Source organism: Macrosteles quadrilineatus, unplaced genomic scaffold (assembly GCF_028750875.1).
Source record: "Macrosteles quadrilineatus isolate MER2022 unplaced genomic scaffold, UCM_ALF_1.0 Scaffold_8__2_contigs__length_117827958, whole genome shotgun sequence".
Classification (NCBI taxonomy): domain Eukaryota; kingdom Metazoa; phylum Arthropoda; class Insecta; order Hemiptera; family Cicadellidae; genus Macrosteles; species Macrosteles quadrilineatus.
In genome coordinates, this window is record NW_026542601.1 from 92533677 (window position 1) to 92558519 (window position 24843).

Sequence of the window (24843 nt, forward strand, 5' to 3'; positions counted from 1 at the left end):
AGCTTCCTCTTATGCATTTATAATTGTAAAATTAAAAGTGGCCTAGCTGAACCTACCGCAGCTGTTAATTAGTAGCCCATACAGCTAATGGCAACTAAGGGACCTACAGTTTATAGTGGAATCCGAACCACATTTTACCTTGAAAAATCACTCATTCACCATCAATCTTGCAACTCCAAATTATCTAGCCAACAAATTCAAATCATTATGTGAAAGAGGCGCAATGAATACTTGCTCTGGTTCATCCCATGTTGCGGCGCGCATTCCACATCACAGTACGACTGTTTAAATCTTTTTTAGTAAACACATGCCGCCTATGGAACTCTGTACGTTATCCCATTAAACCCTTAGAAAACCGATCCTGACTGACGGTGGCACTGAAAGAATATTACCTTAACCGGGTGGCCATGGTGTGGCGGGATGGGGTGTAGGCCTGGGTGCAGCAGAGGGTGTATGTGTATGCAGATGGTATGTTAGGGAAAATAAATTTGTGTTATATTATTAGATTTGCTTATTGTAGACTTTTTTGTTTTATTCTGTTTATGTTATGTTATTATATTGTTGACTTTTTAGAGGTTTAACTGTAAAAGGACCATGAGGTCATAAGGTGGGCTCAATAAAGGGTTTTTATTTCATTAAATTATTTTCATTGTAAACCAGCTTTCTCTCCTGATATATTCTGGGTGAAAAATTATCCAGCCTGAATATCTGTAAAATGATCTAATTAATTAGCCAAGTAAAGTGTTAACTTTTTTGTATTCTGAGAAGTTTTATTTTAGCTCTCAAGTCACCATTTTACACTGGGCCATCAATTAATTTTACTTCGTAACAGGTAAGAGGTCAGCTTTACATATGAAAAATACCAAGAAGTGATTTTGACCAAGCACAAATGAATGAATTACACAAATTAATGTAATCACAGTATACATTTGTAATTTAAATTTTGTGTGATGTAGCCAAATGCTAATCAATTACGCTCGTCTTATAATGAAGCATAAGCTACCCCTTAGTAGAAAATTACTGCACCATATCATAATAGTGATAATACTGTGTAATTATTTATCCCATCCCATTTGACTACAAAAGCTAATTATTTTAAAATAAGCCCTTCTCTCATATACTGCAATGTATTGTCAATCTAATAACCATTGTCAACCACCTAAAATACTGGTTCTTCATTCATCAAAGAATTTTGTTCTAAAGCCAAATTATTTTCCTGTCAATTAAGTAATCCCAATAATTATCCACTAACAAGCCACGATACAAAAAAACTTCTTTATTAAAAGACATTCCTAACACAATTACAAGTTAACTTATTCATGCTGCTCTAAATTACTTCTTTAGAACCTTCAGTCATAATTTGATCAAATTGAAATTCAATATCCCACACAGCATATTCCGATTCAAACTTAACCGTCGCATCGACCTTCATAAGCAAATAAGGCCTTATCATCTGAGTTATTATCTTTCTGTTCACGCATTGCTATATTTTGACCAGTGACCATTGTGTTGAATAATAGTGTTACATCATTGTGAACCTTCAGTCACTATACTTGAACTGAAGTGTTCTGATGATTGTTGTGGTTACCTAGTTATTGTGACAAAGTGTAACATGGCATTTGGACGGAGGATTACCTCTACGCTTTTCCTTATTTTATTTCTAGCTCAGTAAGAAAACAGTATTTTTTATCATTGTTGTTTTTAGGTTAAGTCAATTTTTTATGTAAAACTATTGTTTTGTGTACATGATTTGTTGGCTGTTAGGGCTCTTCTTAATTTTATTTTCAGCTTAGTAGAGCACAAAAATATTTGCAATTTACACTTTTTAGGCTAAATATATATTTTTAGTAAAATATATTTTCATGTTTTAACACATTGCTTGTTTAATTAGACTATTTATAATTTTATTTCTAACATATGGTAAGGCTCCTTTTATACTATGTGGCGAGCCGCATGCCACTATGTTCAACGGCAAGCGCCGCATGTTTGTGCGGCAGCCATGGCATCGGTGGAGGTATCAGGGCTACCAACTTAGGGATTTTATATTTACTTCAATTTTACCGTAATTTTACATACACAAAACTTGCAAACTGATGCTAAGAGAAGAAAAAGAAAAGCACCTACCATAGTGGCAACAGAAAGTGAAATGTGGGGAGGCAAGGTAGTACCGTGGTGTGCTGAGTTTGTTTTGATCAGTTGGTAGCACTTGACAGCGCCGCTGAGTATAAAAGCTCCCATATAACGCAATGCACCTAGAGGCTGCACGTTTCTGCGGCTCCTAGGTGCGCCGTCGTGCATCTAGCCAGTCGTGGGGGCGTGCACTGGCCGCAGCAGAGTATAAAAGCACCCATTTAACTCAATGCACTTACAGGGCCGTCGAACGCAGCGGCGTGCGGCGTGCCGCAGAGTGAGCCTAAGAAAAACAGTTTTTATCTGAATTTTTAGGTTTAAAATATTTTTAGTAGGTAGTTGAACATGCATTCATGAGGTACAGTTGAGTGCACTGAAAGGTGCACACTTATCTGACTTAAAATCATGTTCACATAGTATCAAAAAACTCTTAAGATAATATATTATTTAGAACTTGTAGATTGTTGTCCACAATAAAAAAACCCTAAGAACTAACAAATTATAAGTGACTATTAAATTAAATTAATTCTCAATAAAACAGGAGAAAGGTGAGGGAGATTTCTCCTGAAGAAGGATTGTTTCTCAAGAGATGACCTTCTAGTATTATTTATGAACTACTTCACACAGCAGAAAGTAAAGCAATTCCTTAAAAGTTATTCATACAAGACTATTCAATCCCGTTTATTGTGTTTTTAACTGATACTTATGTTTTTGTAAATTTTTAAGGGGGAGTTTTTTACTCTAAAAGTTTTAGTGAGAATTAACACACAGAGTTGACCAGTAAGTAGGACAGATTAAATCCTTATCATTCTGTCCAAACATACTTATTGTTTAACCTTAGTTTAGCCATGTGTTCTTATGATATTATATCTAAACAAAAGGAAAAAGTTTTTTAATGGCTTTTGGAATGCATATTCACTACATTGAGAACAAAAATATAATAAGTAAATACTAAGCCTAAAGAGCTATACATCTCTAAAATATTAAATTTTTCCAATTTTCTATTGTTTTTGTAAGTATAAAATTGGTATACTAAATTCACAATTCTAAATACCATACAGCTGCTTGTCTATTTATGGTATATCTGTTGACATTGTAGTGAGGTTGGTAAAATATTGTGATTTAGTTCTTAGATGACAACAAACGTTGACAATTTGGATACCTTAATTACTACAATTAACTTGTCACATTCATTACTTTGTTCAAGTTCCCTTAAAGGAGTAACACTATGTGCAAGATCGTTTTTAACCAGCATTACCATTTTAGGGTTATTCAATCAGATTTTCATTCACAATTTGCAATAAAAATGTATACAAAAATTTAAATGTCTTTATTAAGTGTTCCTCTGGTACACAAGCTTTTCAGAACAACTTTTGCCACTGTACTAGATATCTTATTGTAATATTTGGCCGTTACACACTTAGACAATAATTAACAACTTTTTAAAAACATATCTAAAGTTTTTCTTAAAATGTTTTGCTAGATGCAACAACCTTCAGACCGTCGGGTAGGTCAATGTACAATGGAGGTCCAAAGTACGAGAAGCACTTCTTCCCAAGCTCTAGAGAAACTCTTCGGAGGTGAAGCATCCCACCATGACGTGTCCTGCGCTGGGAAACCTCATCGCGAAGAGAAAGCCTCTCGCGTAAATAGTCGGGCTTACAAAGAGACAACACTCTGTGGGTCATGCAGCATATTGTGCACCAAAAAAATTGCTTCTGTTAGTAAGATATATGACTTTACAATAAATATCATGATGAACAATGTTCCCGGTACTCTGGATTACTGTATGGATCTCTAGCAAGGATCTGCTAGTGTAACATATTTTAATCATACTAATGTGTGCCATGTTTCAGTGGAATCCAAGCAGATAATGAAACTGATGAAAACTCCCCTATCGTAGAAACTTCACTTGGTCCCGTACAAGGATTTAAATATACATCCTCTTGGACTAAGAAACCGATATATGCCTTCAGAGGTATTCCTTATGCAGCACCTCCAGTGGGAAACCTACGTTTTAATGTAAGGATAGTTTTATTTTAATGTTAATTTTATTAACAGTAACTTTTACAAGACACATGCTTTATAAAATACCTTTTTGGAAGAAAGGGGATAGTTGCTATATAGCTGATTAGTTGATAGTGCTTGTTTCGTATTCATAAAATTACTAGTTCAATCCTTATAAAAGTCAAGAGCGTTTTCATAGTTCAAAACTGGCCCCAGCTGTCCTTGATCCTTGGGCTTTTAAATGGTTCTGACTAAAGAAACAGGTGATCTTGGTCAGTAATGCACAGGTTATCCTACTCCAATTCATGGTTAAAATATGCAGCGATGTCTTACGTAACCAAATGAATGCCATATTTCTGGGTGAGCGTCAATAGGTCAATAGGTGCTGATGAAATTACAGCATACATTTGAATAGCCTCATAGTTTGCTTACGATTAACCTCTTGAATGTTTACAGTACCCTGTTCCTCCAGAGAGTTGGACATCAGTAAGGAATTGTTCGGAAGACCAACCATCCTGCATGCAGAACTCCAACTTCATCATTGGCCACAAGAACATAACATTTGAAATGAGCGAGGACTGTTTATACTTGAACGTCCATTCACCAGTGGTAATGGTTTTTGTTTTATTAAACCCTTAGGAAAAAAAACAAAAATACAACAAATATTATATTCAATTTGATAAATAAGGCCCCTTTGAGCTTCAAGGCCTAATATATCGGACACAAGAATAAAATATCGAGAGTAAATAATCCACTTACCACTATCCATGATAGGAACATTCAATAAAATGGTTGAAAGCAATAACTGATATAGGAAACGTATATGGAGTTCGCTATCTCTTCTCTATCCAAAATGGTAGCCAATATTACCATTACGAACCAATTTTACCTTTGATTTTCCACAACATTTGACGGGCTACCATTTTGGATAGAGAAGAGATAGCGACCTCTAGTTTTCACCATTCTTTAAGTTTTTGTAAACACTTCAAAATGAGGTGTTTTGAAGGGGGTTTACTTTTAAAATATTTGAGTTACCCCCCAAGTCCCCCCTTTTGGGGGGGGGCACTCAAAAATAAAAAGGTAAAGCATAATAAAAAAGGTATAATTGAATCACTAAATAATCCGTGGAGCTCAAAGTGTTAACTGTCTGGCCACAGGCACTTTTAAATTAGATTTTTAGACTCTACCTAAAGATTCAAAAGTGTTAGCAACATTTATATTGCCATTGATTGGTCAACTTTTGTGTACTATTTCAGCCCAGTTGATTCTTTACCTTTGTCCAAAACCAAAACAAACATACACATACCAAGTACATACATCTCTTTTTAAAGTATAAAAATGATTAATTAACCAATTACTCAATATTCCCAGTACCCCAAAAAAGAAGAGCTGTTACCAGTGATGGTATGGGTGCACGGTGGTGCGTTCATCGAGGGATCTGGAAGCTACTTCCGCTATGGTCCTGACATTTTGGTGGGAGAAGGTGTAATTGTGGTTACACTCAATTATCGACTTGGAGCACTAGGTAAAACTTAAAAAAAAGTTATATTGTTGTTATTAAAATATTTTACCATAAAGTTGTGTGGTTAACATTAGCCTCTAAAAGTTTTTTTTAAACAGTGCTTTTTGACTTTAGACCCTGTATAAAGTGACTTTTTCCCACATGTACTTAACAAATGGTGCAAGCCGAGGCTTTAAACTCGAGGGTCAGAAATAAACCTTATGAACTTTACACGTTTTTAAAATGGCTTCCAACTGAACATAAAATAACAACTATCACTGAGACTGTATTATTTGCAATTGAAGTAAACTAAGAAATTTACTGTTGTTGTCCTTGACATCAGCAGATTATTTTTACCCTAGGGATAAAACTATCTGCTTAAAGGGTCCATTACACAGAGAAATATTATAAGCTACTAGACAGGAAGTAAAAAATAAGACTGTTTGGGAAGCACTTAAACAACTCCAATTCCTCAGAAATCATCATGACTATAATCCTACTTTTTTTTCTTGTGCAAAAGCAACTGGGATTGCACAATCTAATTTGCTCAACACCTTGTAAGTTGTGTGTAAAGTCACCTTTTTAATCAGAGTAAACTTTTTCCAGAGTTTTTTTTTAATGGCCAGCTCAGCTACAAAGCGAGTGTGTTGAGTATAATACCGCTAAATCGCGATCCTTGTTGCATGAAAGCTGGCCAGTAGACTGTAAACTCACTCTGCGTATTACAGCCTTTAGCATTAAAGTATTGAAAACAATTAATATGTACCACGATTGTTACGAAGGTTTCCTGACTCTGGACACACCGGATATTCCCGGCAATGCTGGGTTGAAGGATCAGATGTGTGCACTCCGGTGGGTTCAGAGAGAGATCCGGAAGTTTGGAGGAAACCCTAACAATGTAACATTGTTTGGAGAAAGTGCAGGATCTGCGTCTGTCCATCTACATTACCTCTCCCCTCTCGCTAAGGGTAACTTCTCTTTTCTTGTTTTAAGAAATGGTCAAATTGCTAATTATATACCGATCTATTTGAATAGAAGGTTGAAATCCCTATGCCAAGTGAGAATGATTTATTTAAGAGTGAATGATAATAGTTTTATAGCTATACAACCATAGTTTCAAACTTTAATGTTCATTTCAAAATAGTTACTTTATATGTACTTAAACTTCTACATGTTTTTTTTTAAATTTTTATTTATATTTGAAGCTACTGTTTTAGTACTGGTACAATTAAAAAGTCCCTCTATTAGGTTAAGAAGAAATATTTACTAGCTAAACCAGGGACATATTTCCGAATAGGCGGACTACGCGCCTGCCTAGGGCTGAAAATTTTAGGGGCGGCAAAATTTTGGGGGTTAAAAATCGGGGGTTAATCTAAAAAAATAAACGTTTAGCATATAATTCTAGGAACGGCAAAACGGCCATTAAAAATATTTTGATCAAGTATAAAATGATTCCAGAACTCAGTAGACAAAACCAATCTTTGAACCGTTTTATTTTCGGATATTTTTGGGACCAGGTGTAATGCTATTACAATAAATAAAGTCATAATGTCTCAAAAATGTACTGTATCCCCTTAAATGACAGTTATATGATCCCTTGTATAAAGACGATTTTGTGTGCCGTTTCACGCCTCAAAGCGCGATTATAATTACTGATTGGTTTGCATACCGTGTATTCAAGTCAAAATCACGTTCTGCATAAAAACAACGCAAAAAACCGTCCCTTATAAGGGCTCAAAAGTTATTAAATTTGTTGATGCAGCATGCAATATTGCAGATTATTTTTCTACAAAATCAGCTGACAGGGCATGTATTGTCCATTGGTGTGATATTAGTGAGGTCGGGGAGTGTGCTGATAAGTTGTGGGGGGGGGGGGGCAGCGGCAAACTTCGTTGCCTGGAGGCGGCAACGAATACGTCCCTTACTTTCTACGTCCTTTATTTAAGGATACTTAAATACGTCCCTGAACTAAACGATATTTACACTAGCGAATTTAGGTCCTCCTTATCTGTTTTGAAGGAATTTAAATGCCCTGAAAGCCTCTTGGAATCTGACCTTTAAGTTAGACACGTTTAAAATTGCTATATCTATAAAATGGGATGAAAACATGGCTAAGATATGTATTTCAACCCAAATATGAGTGAAAAGTGAGTTTGCGACAAGTAAGATGACTCGTGTAGATTTTATTACAGACTATTAGAGCCTTGTGTAGCTTTTGTTACAGACTATTAGATCAGCTGTTTCTTTAGCCATGACAATGTATTTAGCCCAATAATCAAATCTTTCAGCATGGTGTGTGATGACTCATATTGTGTTTATTCTCCAGGTCTGTTCCAACGAGTGATCGGAGAGAGTGGGACTGCTCTAGGAGACTGGGCGGTAACGGAGAATGGCCAGGCCTACGGGAAAGCATTAGCTAAGATGGTAAACTGCACTTATGAGGACTTAGATGATGTCTCTAGGTGTCTATTGCTAGTGAATGCTGAAGACATTGTGTCGGCTCAACAGAAGGTGCCATCTTTGCTAGTGGTGTGTGGTTTGCTATGTGCCTTCCTCCTTATACATCTTTTTACACCCATTTGCTAGATAATAGAAATTTAGTAATGTTTCCCTCATTTCCCTGACATAGCCTTCATTTAGTTTGGATGGCCTTTGAATGGTTCAAAAGGACATTTTGTCGCCATAATATTTTTTTAGCAGTAACTACATCGTGGTGCATATTGGTAAAATGAATGTGAATACAAGATGAGTCTAGAGTTGAAGTAAGATGCTATGTGTGGCTTTGTGACTGACCAGCTGTTTTTCTTTGGACAGGGCCATTTATTAAAGCCCAAATTATCAAGGACAGCTGGATTCAGTTTCATCCTTTAAAAAGCTACTCACTTTTCTCGGGATCGAACCTTCAATAACCTACTCAATACTAGACTAGCATTGTAGCCACTCAGCTATCTAGCTCTACTTATGCACTCGTACCACTTTTGTTCATAAGCCAACAATCGTAAACAAACAACAAACATTGTGGTCGTCTAGCAAGTTAAATTTATGCTAAGGGATATATTTTATCTGTCCACAGAATGGAAGGAAACAAAGTCTGGTGTTTATTCCTAATGTGGACAAGAACAGTCCAAAACCTTTTTTGCCAGAGATTCCAACCAGACTCATAGAGCTCAAGCAAGGGTCGTTTGTTCCTTTCATTATGGGCATAAACAGCGACGAAGGAATGATGATGCTGCGTAAGTAATTGTTTTGATTTATACCTTTCTAGAAAGATGCACAATATTATGGGCATTAGATTGGTTAAGTTTATTAGTTACATTGAACGATAGAAAATCACTTGATGTAGGGGTGGTCTTGTGGTAGAGCGTAAAACTTTAGTCCCGAGGTACTGGTTTCAAATCCCGCCAATCACCAATGGATTTTATCTAAGAAATAATACCATAACCCTCTAGGCCGAGCCTGAATTAATGTTTGAAATAGTTCTGGGCTAGGGCCTATATAGCCTCATAGGGTTTGAAGATGTTGAGTCATAAACGATATCTATGCTAAAGACGTGTTTTATTCAGATAGGACACAGAAGCAGTTTTTTTTACCAGGGACATTTATTTCAACCCCAATGATCTAGAGGACAGCTTTTCAGTAATAATGACTATAGAAAGCTTATACCTATGCATGACTAAATAACAACTTCTCGTTTGTTTCCTGTTTTACATAAAGCTTTTGTTGTTAGTATAAATATATGTAAACTCTGTTAAATAATGAATATTGTCTGATGTATTTTGGTTACAGGTAGCAAAGAACAAATTAGAAACATAACAAATAATCTTGACCAAGTGATCCCATATAGTATAGTGAAGAAATGCAACAAAGAGAGGTTAAAACTTCTCACTGACAGACTGAACAATTTCTACTTTAAAGAGCCACCTTCAGAGAAGAATCTTAGAGGATATGTAGACGTGAGTTATTAATATTTAAACCTCTTGTTAGTAAATCCCCTGTGGGAAGGTGCTGATGGTAGCTATTTCTATATCTCATCTATAACACATTGGCTTTCAGTTTGTAATAGCATAGACAAAAAGAATTAAATATAGACCGTCAGCTATGCTGCGGTTACCATAGGTTCTGGCGCACACCGCTTGGAGCACCTCGGTAGTTACGGCGTAGGCGCTACGTAAACTACAGCGGTGTGCGCCGGAACCTATGGTAGCCATAGCAACCGCAGCACGGCTGACAGTCTATATTTCATTCTTTTTGTCTATGGTAATAGTAGACTTATTGCTGTTGTTAAATCTTTTTCAGATCTTTCATCCTTTAAATCAGTTCAATTCCTCTAGCTAAAGCAATACCACGTTTATTTCTAAGCCCTTAAGTTCCAACCTTCAAATAAGACTCAGAATATAGAGGGACCTCTCTGGTGACAGCCGCAGGGGGCCTCACAGATTCTTAATACGGCCCTGGGTTCGATCTGGAGAAGAACATTAGCTTTTAGGTGGCTAGACGCAGCTGTTCTTAATTGGACTTTTAATCAATTTTCCTGACTAATGAAACAGATGGTCTTAGTCAGTAACAAAGCTACACAAAGGTATCTCACTCCATATTTGCAGCGAAATACACACCTAGGAGGTGTCCCCTTCTCAATAAATTATTGTTAAAATAATGGAAAAAGGATAGCTGAGACCATAGACTAACCAACACAAGTAGACTTCTCATCCCATTGTAAATTTTGAAGCACGTTTTTCGTGTCTAGTTCATGTACGTGACACAAAGGCGCTAGTGTCGATGAAACTTTGTTTCCATTATTTTAGGGTGAATTTCTTGATTTGTGCTTTACTGTTTGGTTATATAACTAGGGGACAAGTTATTGTTTATGATTAGATCGTATTATTTGGTTAAACGAGGTTTTAAATGGCGGTAATAACGGGGAACAAATTGTAAACAAAACACGACCTCTACATAAACCGTACATGAACTAATAATAAAATTGTCTTCAGCTGTTCCATAAGGATGAGAAATCTACTAAGGGAGTATGTTTTATCTATGCTGAGACTTACCTAAATCTATGAAAGAGAATGATTAATCAATGGTATTAATAAATCACACACTTACAGATGTTTACAGATCAGATGTTTGGGTACTCCACGGCTGTCAGTGCAAGAGTTTACAGAGAACGAGCTCCTGTGTATTTGTATTACTTTGCTTTCAATGGAAAATTCAAGGAATTTTTTGTAAAATTTCTGGAAAATAAATTCACTTTTTCAGGTAAGAAAATTTAGTTAAAATTTGTAACAGATTATTTCAAACAAACAAATTTTTATAAATAAAAGAAAATTTTACAATTAACTATGTGGAAAATATTAAACAATAGAAAATTGTGAAATAAACGGTTGCTAATGAATTGTTTTTTTAGGTTTGAAATATATATTGATATTTTGAATACTAGAAGAATTTTATAGGGAATTTGAAATGCTAGATAAGTGTGTTCTTGAAATTTTGTTATAAAATCAGACCTTTTTTAGAAGTTTAAGTTTATAAAAAGGAAATTGCTATAAGGAAAGCCATAAAAAAATTTCAAATTGGACCAAGTTAGTTTTTTTTATAATATATTATAACCGTGTCCTCTCCTATAACTGCAATAATCATTTTATACTTATATGCCAACCCTGTACGAAAGGCTGGGTACTCTGCTGGTCCTCAATAAAATGAAGAATTTTACTCTCAGTGTTCTGCTTTTTCTTTATTTTGACGCATAGAACAATTTTCATAGTTTGGATGTTCACTAAGGACACCTTGTATAAGGCTGCTACTTTTATGTTGCCTTTTTTTAGGAGTTTCACATGCTGAAGAATTGAGTTATTTATTCGAAAGAGACAAAGTAAATCAAGAGGCAGAAGAAGATTCAGATGAAATGAAAACTTGGAGGAGAATGGCTAGAATGTGGACAAACTTTGCTAAGTTTGGGTAAGAAGCGAAACAAAGAAACAGTGTTCTTATAAATTTAAGAATATAGCTTACATTAAACCATAATCACACAAACTGAATTACGTTAGTTTATTGGTAAAATTTATTGGTTCTGTCACATCTTGCTTTGCTTGATATGTTCCATTCACAGGCCTGATGCCTATGTTGGCATGATTTTCTTTCACTTGTCTTCACCATAATCACCTTGGTGTGTCAGCTTTGTATATATCAAATCTAATCAAATGTGAGGTTCAAAGAGGTAGGGAAATTATACAAAAAAGAGTATGACTTTTTGACACCCAAATGTTACACTTAAGTGTATAATGTTTAGTTTAATTGTATTTGTCAATATTAATTACCTTTTGGTTGCAATTGATCTTGGTGCAAAGGTTTATATTCACTGTATCTTCTTACCTCCCCTGAAGATACCACAAAAGCAGGCAAAATGTACATGTGAATATAAACCTTAACCTAAAGAATGAAGGCTCCAAAATAAGGCGATTAGTATAATTCAAGTTCTTGAAACTGGAATAGCAACTGTTATACAAGAATAAAATAACGTTTCATACATACAGATTTTCAGCAAAACTTTTAATAAAATAATTTATAAATTTCAGAACGCCAACAGTTGAAAAGGACCCTGTCTTGGAGGATGTTGAATGGAAACCAGTTGGAAAAGTGATGACTAACTATCTTCTTATCAACAATACTCTGAAGATGGTGGAGCAAGATTTCCTGGCAGCAAGAGTTGCTCTTTGGGACACCATTACTCCTTCAAGCTCTTCACATTTGTACCCGACGTGTGCACTTGTGCTAGTTGGAGTTGCCATGTTTATTTGGCTAAGCGACAGATCGCAAAACTAACAGACAGTTAGCATTGACTTTTGTATTTTAGGGTAGACATCCCATCCGTATGGGTCAGCTGTAGCCAATTTTCCATGAGGATAGAACATAGCACGAATACTAGAAAAATACCGGTATGGATCATAAATATAAACAAATGACGTTTTTGGCCCGAATTCTATACTAGTAGCATTAACATATGGTTTAAACAGTTCCATGTAATTAATGTTAAATAATGTTTACTTTCGGGCCAAGAATGTCATTTGTTTATGTTTATGATCCATACCGGGTCTTTTCTAGTATTCGTGGAACATAGTTGAATGAGTTGCTTACAGAGTGTGAGCTACTCTGTGTCGAAATTATATTTTCTTTCTTAGCTTTTGAAGATTTTATAATTTATAATGGTGTGATTAAGGTCTTAATCAAACCAAACTTATGAACGATAGAATCTTTTACGTCACAACATTATAATTATAGAATCTTCAAAAGCTAAGAGGGATAATATTGGTAATTTAATATTCAACAGAAATCAGTAATTTGGCAGCAGCACTCTGTTGTTGCCTCAATTCAACTATGTTAATGTCAAATCAAAAACTTTCTGCAGCTAACATGTGGAAGAGATGTCTACATCTCTATATAGTCATAGTTTATAGTGTATAGCATTAAATCAAATTAGTTTGTAGGTTAATTTGTGAATCATTATAGTTGATAGTACAGTACTGTACAGTAGATCCTCTTATACATATCTTTTTGGTATAGGTTTCGTATGATATGGTTGCTGGGTAGTCAAGTGGATTTAGCACTCTTCGAGTAATCAGTAGGTTGCCAGTTCAAACCTTGAGAAATGTGAATAGCTTTTAGAAAGTTTGAAATCAAACCCAAGCGTTTGAATCCTGTACGTTCAATAAATGAATGGTCCTGGCTAAAAAGCAAGCTGAACTAAGTCAGTAACAAAGCTATCATCTTCTTAATTCAAAACTCACCCTTCACTCCTCATCTTTGTATTAAAACAAACTTTGTGTCAGTGTCATATAAATCTAATCTAATCTTAGTTGGGTAGCTGGTTCAGTCCTGAGAAACATCAGTAGCTTCTAGATGGTTTTAAATTAAACCCAGCTGTTGATTGTTCTTAACAAATTGAGTGCGGTAAATATATCAGTGGGTCCTTCACTAGGACCTGAAATTTTTTCACATAAAATCTTATTTTTTCAAATAGAAAATGTAAACTCTTACCTTAGCAATCCTTATTATGGTTGTCCGATATTAATTTCAAACCTGTAGGTTCATCTTCAGTCGGAATTTTAGGCAGACCAAATGCTTATTATAAAATCCACCCGATAGGCTTCGTAGAAATGTTGACATTTAACACGAACACGATTTATGTATATATTTATAAATATTTAAATCTATAATTTATATATTTATGTCAATTGTAATGTGTAACGTGTTCGTGTTAAATGTCAACATTTTTACGAAGCCCATCGGGTGGATTTTATAATAAGCATTTGGTCTACCTAAACTTCCGACTGAAGATGAACCTACAGGTTCAAAATTAATATCGGAGAACCATAATAAGGATTGCTAAGGTAAGAGTTTACATTTTCTATTTGATTATATAAGCAATCCAGAGGCTGAAATGATTGATCTTACTTTTTGTTGCCAGAAATGAGGATCCAGGTCGGAAATAGTGTTTTGAGCAGTTTTCCCAATAAAAATGGCGTCCAAAATTGCCGGCCACTCTGGTACAATTATATACAGCCTCTTCCTCCTTCCCAACCATTGTTTATTTCAATAACAGTGAATCATGGAACTGCTGATAAGAATTTGGTATTGGGGAGTACATCTTTATAAAAACCACAAACTAAAATAAAAAACTATAAAATATATTGTTACGTCTTATAAAAAGCAAAAATACAAAAGAAATACACCAATACGTCCAAAGTCAATAAATAAATTGTGCAAATGGAAATTTACCGGTCTCGGGAGACCGGTTTTGGTCCACAGGAACAGCAGGTGAAAAACACACAGGATAGGTTGTGTAGCTCTAGCAACGCACACACAATAACTCCTGTCTTTTCCACATCAGGTTGCGCCAACTGAGTGATTCATTTCAGCGGGACCTGGTCGGTCCTCTAAACAGCATTGTGCCCCTAACTCATATGATAGTGTAGTAGTATAGTGATAGTACAGACAGCATCATGTCACTTGCTAACCACGCCAGTTCATACATGGGATCTGGTGCCGAAGTGTTTGAACGAGATTAAATCTAATGTACTAGAGATAAGCTTAGGTATTTCATCTTTTTTTGGTGGTGCAGGATAATGATTAATGAACCTCCATTCATAAAACACAAATGAGGCGTGTTAAACTATCAGTGAAACTAATCATTTTCATGCAAAAGTTAGAAAATTTAGTTTCTTTAGCAATATAAACTTTAGGGTTATCTGACTACCCTATTGTTTCTTGAGATTAACTGTTTGAAACTTGGTAGTTAACAATTTACTGTTCAATTGTTTGGAATAGAATAGAATAGTTTAGTTTTGTAAGCAGGATTTCTGTATTTAACAAAATAGTCATTCACAACATATTTATTACATTTACCTATATTACATTTACCTTTATTGTTGTTTCTCGGATGTTTTGACCTTTGCTATCTTCATTATCTTTAATGAAGAACATAAATGTTATAGTCTGTAGGTTTAAATTTATGTACCGTATTTAATATTAGCTAAAAACTCGTCATGAATAAAAGAATACTGCACAACTTATTCTGCACTGTGATGTACATGTAAAATGTTAACTATGATAGTTTCTGTTTACTGTAATGATTTAAATAAAATGTTAAATAGTACATACAAAATATTTTAACACTGCCAAGAGATTTATTTACCATCATCATTAACGAATTTAATACCTAAAAATTGCTTTATCGACTGTTAAAAATGCAACAGCGTGATGTATACAACTTCGTTACTTCTCGAGTGATGTAAAGTTGAAAAAAACTCACTCGGTGATGTAATGAAACCCATTTAAATAACATTGAGTGCTTAACTTAAAAAAATATACCTCTATGGAGCCAACGAGGTTCAACGCTAGAAATCAGCTGTGCGCTTGAATTTTATTGTTATGTTTTGAAGAATTTTCCTAACCTAGCTTTTGTTTGTAAATGAACGTTACTGTTAGAAGATGAGTGAAATGGATAATGAAAAATATTGTTCGTAACCTCCTGTATATTGTCGGGTCAGGTAAAATCTTGTACGTTACACGTTACGCAAGAGCGTGTTTACATCACTTAGGTAAATTATGCAACTCGCTTCCGCTCGTTGCACAACATTCACCTGCGTGATGTAAAAACGCTCTTACTACACATGTAAGGTAAATAGCTATTAAATATTGAAAAACTACAAAATATACATAAATTTTAAATATTATGTACACAAAAACCATAAGTTTGTGAATAATCCTGAGAACAATTCATCAGCAGTTAGTTAGGGATTTTCAGAATATTCATCATTTTATACCATACATTGTTAACAATATAGTTATTTTACATTCTTATTTCTAGTTTAGATCAATATAAGACCACATTTTCCTTGTTTACTTTGACAGTTCAGTTATATCAATAAAGTGTTTATCTTATCAAATGTAAATGAAGTATTTGCCCCTGTGACATTAATTTTATCAAGTCTCTGATACAGTTATGTTTTAGTGTGTCTATGAAGATCAAATTAATTTTAGGTTTGATATCAAGCAATATCAAAGTTGGTATACAGTTAGTGAGCTAGTAATATGTTATTTTATGTTTTAGTTTAGAAAAAACACAATTTTGTTTAGAGTATTCAGATTTCAGAAACTAGCAAAACTGGTTTAAAATCTTCAAAAATTTTAGTTTTACTTAATTTCAAATTATTACTTAACACCTAATCTTATTTTGGTGACATAATACAGGGTGTTTATAAAATAATGTCAGGATTTAAACGGTCTTTGCTCAGGGACTATTCAAGATATGATTTGAGCATCAAATTGAAGGGAAAAGAACAAAGTTTTTTTTCTCATACTTTGATACAATTCGAAATAGTTTGATGATAAAATTAAGATTTTCATCAATCTTATGAGAGCGTAAAACTGGCTAAGTCTGTACACTTAGGGCTATCGGCGGGTTTATCTGATGTCTTAACAGAATCTTTTTTGACAAAAAGACTCTTATCTTTTACAGATAACATCATGAAGTGTCAATTTAGGTATATTCAACTGAAGACTTCGTCGGTCAATAGATTTTTCCATGCTTCTGATACAGAATTGTCGGATTTCTTCGACTGTTATCATTTGTTTTTAGCCGGTCAAGTGAAGGTCTTTTCAAAACACTATGGTACCACAAAACTCATTAAACCAGCGTCAAATTTCACTATCATCAATAACATTTAAATTTAGTATAATTTAGAAATCCTTATATAATACGTGAAGGCGATTTCTACAAAACACTACTCTGTTTTGCGCATGCCAAGGTCAAAGTTTCCTCCTTTGCTACAGGAGAAACAAAATTTAATTATTTTAGCCTCAATTTGACATATAAAATGTTTATTTTTTTCTATTTGTTTATTTATTTCCAAAAAATACAAATTTACAAAACATGCAATTTAACTACAAAAGCCATTCATGGCTTGTCTGCAGCATTATTAAAATTTTTGTTATTTCACAGTTCTTTTTTATTCAATCAGTCTTTTGTTGATAATCAGTCTTTTGTTTCCCTTGTTTTTATGTAAGTAAACTAAATCATGACACAGAATATACATACCAATCATAGAATTTAAAGTAGTCAGATTTTAACAATTAAATAAACTATTAAAAAAGTAATAATAATAAACATTTGGAACAGTGAACAACAATGATAAAATATAATGAAACACAATTATTTTCAACTCAGATCTAGATATAAATTCTTTAACTTCATCTTTAAATCTCTACAGTAACATATATTCCTCAGCTGTACCGGTAAACTATTTAACAAGAATGGAACTAAATATTCCCTAGTTCTTTTAGAACATTTAGGCACAATAAAGAATTTACCTTGAATAGTATCCAAGCAAGTACACCCTGTAGTAACAAAAAAGTAATAAAAAGTAAGGAAATTCATTCAAAAAAGTTAGGATTATCTATCTTGTACGTGGTAATATATGGCTTACCGGTTTAGCCAAACATCTAAAGATATGGTTACATATGCTTTATTTATTTCCAAAAAATACAAATTTACAAAACACATACAATTTAGCTAAAAAAAGCCATTCATGGCTTGTCTGTAGCAATTATTCAACTAACATTATTTAATATCCAGCAATAGGGCAATGTATTCTATGTTGTAGGTTTAGATATGTAAGACAAACAAAAATGTCAAAAGGAAGCCAATATTCAAACATTTGTCTTTAGCTTAGCTTATCAATATTTAAAATTTAAGTAGGTATACTGTACATAATCAAGTACATGGTTATTCAGCTATAAGTTTTGGAATTTTTTACAAATAAACAAACATTTTAATTACATTATATTTTCATTTCCAGGATGAACACGGATGACTATGTGACATTTAGATTGAATGGAAAAATTCAAAAAGGTATTTCCACCCATTTCAATAAATTATGTAAATTTATTCAAAACAGCCTATTTCCTAACAAGCATACTTATACTGTACCGAGAGTCATAAAAAAATGTGTGCATTTACATAATAATCTATACTTCTATACTATTATATAAAAATCTAATGGTGTCTGTCTGTATGTGTGTTACTAATAGGTGCAAAAACTACTGGCCCAACTGGGCTTAAATTTTACAAAAATATAGCTACCATACCAAGAACCATTATAGGATTATTCACATTTCGATACTGACCGTAGGCTTTGCCCCTTTGGCTTTAAAAGTTCTGAGGTGAACATTTTAAAAGTAAATATTGATTGGTCTCCATGGCTGCAAGAACACTAACAATGTTTGTTTACATTTGCTTTGACATTTAAATGTAAACAAGAAGAACTGCTAAACTGCTTAACATGTGTTAGATTAATTTAACATAACTTGCACATCACATTGTTTTTTATATGTTTTTTTTTGCTAAACATATGCTTAAATTAAACTAAAGAATATCATCAATAACTAAATTGTACGTCGTTGATTTTTGTTTTCTAAAATCTGTTGTATATGTGTTTGTTCTATAAGAATAAGAATCTTTATTACCCTTTAAACATTTTACAGTGCAATAGGGTTCGCCATTTGCTACATAATATTTCACATGAAATAGTAACAAAAATAATTTTATCAAATATATTTAATTATCAAATGGTAATACAAAATACTCTTATTTTATCTTAACATAGCTTTCAGTTCACATTTACTTTATTTGATACATTTATTATTTGTGTTTTGCATTTTTTAGTCCTCGATGCTTTGATAATCATAGTTTTGTCTGCTGTCTTTAATGCTAAATTATTTGTTTAAAATTGTTTATAGTACCTATAGATATAGTTTCTTTAATATTTCAAAAGACTGTATTGATAAGGCACAGCAATATTTCTAAAGTTTATAGCAGCTGACTTAGTTTTGCTAATGATTTATTGTGAGTGAAGAAACTGAAGATGGAAGGATTTGTGATTTAATATAAAGAAGAGTGAAATTTAAAGAAAAATGTTCATTTAAATTTAATAATTAGTATTTTTGCAACTTCAAAATTGAAGTTTAAAATGTCAATAGTAAATTAAAAGATATGTAACTAAGGGAGATGAAGGTAAATCATGTATGTCAAAGTTTTATTCGAAGATTTGGTCAGTTTTTCTCATATCAGCCTACTCAAGATTTAAAATTAATCAAAACCAAAATGGTGGTATCCACTACTTACCAGATTTAAAATTCATAACTTAAACGTTTCTATTAGGGCTATAAAAGTTGAATTTTGTTTCTAAAAGCGTTGGCGGATGTGTAACTATTACATGCAACACATGTAAAGATGAAAATGTTTCTATTTTGTGTCTTCTTCATCCTGTGCAAAGCACGGGTACAACAGCTAGTATTTTATAAATAAGACAAAATAATCCTCTTGATTGCTGCTATCCTCCACACTTGTTTAAAAAATCCTAAACCAAAAACAAAATTATAGTTGTGGAAGGCAAACAAATAGTTTATAAACAGATTGTTATATTCAGTTAAAGAGTTTAGCTAAATAAAGGAAACAAAGTACATTAGTATAGTAAACAACAAAACATCACCTTACTTTAACTGGAGTGAATCAAGGCCCCACTAGATAAACAGGCCATGCTGCAGGATCCATGACGTCACACTAGTGGATGGATTTGTTGATTCACTGCAATATCCCATATGTTTTAGTTAAATAGGCTGGCTATTTGTCAGATTTTAATGGTAAAATTTTAGTACAACTATCCACCACTGTGACGTAGTGTTGTGCTGCCCGCGCGGCATGGCCTGTTTTTCTAGTGGGGCCTTGAGTGAATGCCTTAAAATATCTGTACCTATATGTTCCATATAGCATGATAAATGTATGAGGGAGTTTGTTTAACATATTTGCTGAAAGTTAATAAATGTGAGCCTACCATAGACTTTTGGTTGCTAAAGTAGACATGCCATCACTTATTCACCAGCTATTAGACATACATTACATGCACCTCACTGTTTAAAATACTATTATCTATTTTCTCGCTGAGTTTTCTCAGTGGTAGTTAAGTGGCATAAGATGATACAGCTTACAATAAGTAATCTTAGAAGTTTAACTTTGTTTAAAACGTTGACGTATCTGAAATCAAAATTTTTTTTTGGCTAGGAAGGATTCAAATTCAAATAGTTTATTGCCATTAAGTATACATGTCATACAATAGGCCAGGTCAATGGAGATAATATACAATTCAAAGTACAATGTACAGAGTCAAGTGTAAATAGATGAACATGCTATACTAATAAACTAATAATACTGGGTTTTTGTACAAAAGTATTTGAGATGTATTGATAATGATGATAATAATACTGTTTATAGTTAAGCAAACAAGTTGGGTAAGTGCCTATAACAAAATAATTAAGGCTAAAATTGGCAGTGAGATACAGCTTAAAACTAAATAACAATAAATTTTTAAATAAAGTTCACAGAAATAACATTATTATGAAAGACTATTATATCACAGTTCATGAAACCATTATTACATACTTTAGAAACAATACCCTACTTAACAATTAGAATTTTACAGAAAATCATCATGTTTGAAAGATAAAAATTCCTCGATAGAGTAGATAACCTTTCTGTTCAAAAAATCGGTCAATACATTTTTCAGTGACTTAATAGGCAAGTTGCGTACATTTTCAGGGAGGGCATTGAAAAGTTTAAGTTGTAAATATTTATAGCTGCGCTGTGTTGAGGCCAGTCTTAATGATGGTAACTCTAAATTATTCCTTAGTCTGGTGTAATGATTGTGAGTTAATGAGCGAGATGAGAATTGTTCAATATTTGTTTTTACAAAAATGATATTCTGCAAAATGTACACACTTGGTAAAGTGAGAATTTTGTATTCAGGAAAAAAGGTCTTACAACTAACTCTACTTTTTATGCCAGCTAGGATACGGATTGCTTTTTTCTGTTTTTTAAAAACGTTAACTGCCCCGCTACTACTGCCCCACAAAATTACCCCATAAACTAAGTGACAATGAAAGAATGCATAATAAACATTAATTAACATACTTAAACTAACATGATTTTTCAACCTCCTGAGCAGAAACAAAGAGTTACTTAACCTTGCAACAACCATTTCAGTATGACTACGCCAAGATAACTTACAGTCTAATATGATTCCTAGCAGTTTAGCATTTGATACTTCAGATACAAGATTTGTCTGTGAAAAAATAATTGAAACAGTTTTGTCATTGTTTACTGAAAATTTATTTGCCTTAAACCAACTATCGGCTGCTATTTTCATCTCCTCAGTTTTAATTTTTACCTCTTGCAAAGATTTGCTTGAGACTATTAAGGAGGTGTCATCTGCATACAGTACTGATTTTGAAGGAAGATTAGATGGAAGATCATTTATTGCAATTAAAAACAAAAAAGGGCCAAGTACAGAACCCTGGGGTACTCCTGCTGTGACTTCTTTCCACTGAGAGGTTTTATTGTTGGCTGATACCATCTGATATCTATTTCCTAAATATGATTTAAATAGATCTAAAGTTTTATCTTTTACACCATAGTAACTTAACTTATCAATCAACAGGCTATGAGAAACACAATCAAATGCTTTACTTAAATCTACTAAAGTTAACTCTAAAAAGGCGTGTGATTCAAAAGCATTCAGAATGTCATCAACAACTGACTTACAAGCATCGATAGTTGATAAACCGGCTCTGAAGCCAAACTGGGAGTTGCTTAGAAAATTATGATTACTAAAAAAGGCACTTATTTGTTTATAAATACAACACTCAATAACCTTAGCAAATACCGGGACAAGCGCAATCGGTCTGTAATTTGATGGACATGAAGTGTCGCCTTTCTTGTGAATAGGCACAACTTTTGTAAGCTTAAGATTATTTGGAAAAACACCATTTTGTAAAACTAAATTGATAATGAATGTCAGAGGAGGAACAAGAGCATACTTGAGTTTTTTTACAATGTTTGTTGTTAAACCATAACAATCCTTGCTGGTGGAGTTTTTCAGATTATTGATGATTAAGTCTATATCTTGTGGAAATACATGCTCCCACATGAAGTTAAGATTTTCAGTATAACATTGCTTTGGATGATTATTAAGTAAATCAAAAGAACTAGGCCTATTTGAGTTGCAGAGTGCATTGTTGTTTGAACCATCAAAATTTGCTACATTGACAAAAAAGTCATTGAAGTTGTCAACATCTATAATAGGGTTGGATTTATTTTTATTAAAACTACCAGATTCAGACTTTATAATATTCCAGGCCTCCTTACTTTTGTTATCACAAGTATTGAGTTTATGGTCATTAAACTTCAGCTTTGCCTCTTTGATTTTGCTTTTGTACATTTTTTTGCACCTAACATAAAACTCTCTATTTCTATTTATATCACCTTCTACCATCAGGGATGTTTTCCATCTTGGAAAAACACTTGTTACAGGGGACTATTCCCCTGTAAGTAACAAGTAAGATACTTATTGTTCCCGCCCCAAACAAATAGCAAGATAATAGACAAATTTAGCAAGATAAAATGTTGATTTGCACCACAGTAGGTGGCCTGGCAGGTGGCACCACCTTGTTGACATATATCAGAGATGTGGCACATCTACGAGGCACCAAGTTTATGTGTCGGGAAGGTGGTTGTGGCGCTTGCATCGTCAATCTTAGTCTGACAGATCCTGCCACTGGAATAGAAAAGTCATTTGGTGTAAACTCGGTAAGGAACTCATAGTTTCTTCTAAAGAAGTTATTTTACTCCTTTAGGGCAAAAAAGAATCATTTGAAGCCTAAAGGACATCATTCCGAGTCTGACTTTATTCTTTGTATGCTGATTTTGCCAAATAAAATTTGATGTAGTCTTAGTTGATAAAAAATAAGAATATAGCCTACAAGATTTTGTTGTTATTGTTGTTGATAGAGTTATTACCTTAAATAATGACACAGAATGGTGAAAAATGTTGTACACCACACAGGAAAAGATGTCTCATCTCAACCCTTACTAATTCTTAATTGTTCAACTCGAACTCCTTGTGGTAAAGGGGCATTAGGCTAAGGAATATAGCTGTTTTAGATTGATGTGTTGTTAGACTAAAGTAGTTTTTTTAATCATTTAGGGTATAAAAGAAAAGTAGGTGTTCCAACTGGTGGACGATGGTTTGTCGCCCATCGATCACCTCCCTAGTTTGCATTGCAATGATTAAATATATAAATATTGTAGTGTTTATGGTGTTGAAATAGTATGAAATCAAACTGCTGACCCTAACAATGCCACACAAGTATCAAATCGAACAATGTGCTCCATACATCTTAGAGAATCCTGTCAACCATAGGCCTAAGCAAAAATATACAAGTTTTGACTGTTTAAGTTTGGGTAACTGAAATGGTTTATACATTTCTAACTATCATATTATCTTTTGGAAGTCATTTACAGCTCTATTTAAATAAAGAATTAAAAACAAAAACAACTGTTGGGTTAGAATAACGTATACCTATTGTCATCGATAACAGCCATATAATGTGAGAAAAAATTTATAGTAATTTGTTAAATTGACATTTTTTACTCGGTTATGCGTTAACAGTATAATCAACATCTTACAGTGTTTGTATGCAGTCTATGCATGCCAAGGCATGTCCGTAACCACTGTGGAAGGTATTGGAAACAGGAAGCAGGGCTACCACCCTGTACAAACGAGGCTGGCGCAGTTCTATGGCACCCAGTGTGGGTACTGCACTCCTGGATGGGTCATGTCTATGTACAGGTATGTAATCCCTCTCTACACCAATCCTCACAGGACCAAACCTAGGTCCAAACATTAAATCTCGGTTCAAACCGGAGACTATGTTATTGTGTACATATTTATCTGTACAAAATAAACTGTGTCATTCATAAAAGGAATACTATGATGGAAAAAAACACTCAAAGTTATATTTTTATTTTGTACTGTGTATATTCATTTAATATTTTTATGCATTACTAGCTGTAACCCGCGGGCTTTGCCCCGTTTAACTTCTTAATTTTCAAGATTATCTCGTTCGCATGGCTCAATCACGTCCTGGTTGAAGTTTGTTCGCTACGCTCACTCACCTTTAGGTTGGAGCTCGTTCGCTACGCTCACTCACCTTTAGGTTGGAGCTCGTTCGCTGCGCTCACTTGCCTTCAGGTTAGCTCGTTCGCTACGCTAACTCGCCTCCAGGTTGAAGTTCGTTCGCTACGCTCACTCACCTTTTGGTTGCAAATTAGCTGTTGTCATAAATGTAAAAGAAATAATAGTGCTGCACCCTGTTGGTAATCCTTGTAACTTTAATGCTATTGAACATCATAGAACAGAACCAACTTGTTTAATTTAAACAGCTGTTAAGATTCAATAATTCCATTTCTCATAAGGTTAACATGGGAAACTCCAGAGCCACTGGGGCGGAGCCCGAAAGGATTTTTGAAATAAGAATATGCCTATATGTTAATCGGGAATGTGAGCTATCATCATGCCAAATTTCAGCCCAATCCGACCAGTATTTTTCGAGTTTACTTTTCCCATACACACATACAGCAACCACCTCTTTTTTATAATAGTATAGATATTAGCATAAGTAAACAGTACAAGCCTGGTATTGTTCCTGTCTAATGTCAACCTTTTTGTTATCATCATTGATTGATAGCCTGATGATGAATGGCATCTAAAACTGGGAACAATATTGCTTGGAAGTTAACCAGGGACCTTCAGATTTGA

General features: G+C 33.9%; 2 protein-coding genes across 2 annotated transcripts in view; both read left to right on the forward strand.

Moving 5' to 3' along the window:
* Positions 1-1521: 1521 nt before the first annotated feature.
* LOC129000904 (carboxylic ester hydrolase-like) lies at positions 1522-16080 on the forward strand. The gene is made up of 11 exons (XM_054427983.1): positions 1522-1668; positions 3987-4152; positions 4594-4746; positions 5509-5662; positions 6421-6606; positions 7965-8167; positions 8712-8871; positions 9425-9591; positions 10744-10894; positions 11461-11593; positions 12211-16080. The coding sequence occupies exons 1-11, from the start codon at positions 1613-1615 to the stop codon at positions 12455-12457; spliced, it is 1776 nt and encodes a 591-aa protein (XP_054283958.1). The 5' UTR covers positions 1522-1612; the 3' UTR covers positions 12458-16080.
* Positions 16081-16123: 43 nt separating this feature from the next.
* Positions 16124-24843, forward strand: part of LOC129000574 (uncharacterized) — a 53880-nt gene continuing 45160 nt past the window's right edge. The window contains exons 1-4 of the mRNA XM_054427535.1: positions 16124-16197; positions 17992-18044; positions 22666-22832; positions 23714-23874. Of these exons, the coding sequence (XP_054283510.1) occupies positions 17993-18044; positions 22666-22832; positions 23714-23874 (380 nt within the window). The 5' untranslated portion in view covers positions 16124-16197; position 17992. The remainder of the gene's footprint in view (positions 16198-17991; positions 18045-22665; positions 22833-23713; positions 23875-24843) is intronic.

What these genes read in the sequence shown, in the direction of transcription:
- LOC129000904 (XM_054427983.1), top strand. Translation starts at nt 1,613, where the DNA reads ATGGCATTTGGACGGAGGATTACCTCTACGCTTTTCCTTATTTTATTT. An exon ending in CGAAGGAATGATGATGCTGC is followed by an intron (nt 8,872 to 9,424) that starts GTAAGTAATTGT and finishes TTTTGGTTACAG; the next exon opens with GTAGCAAAGAACAAATTAGA. An exon ending in ACAAACTTTGCTAAGTTTGG is followed by an intron (nt 11,594 to 12,210) that starts GTAAGAAGCGAA and finishes TATAAATTTCAG; the next exon opens with AACGCCAACAGTTGAAAAGG.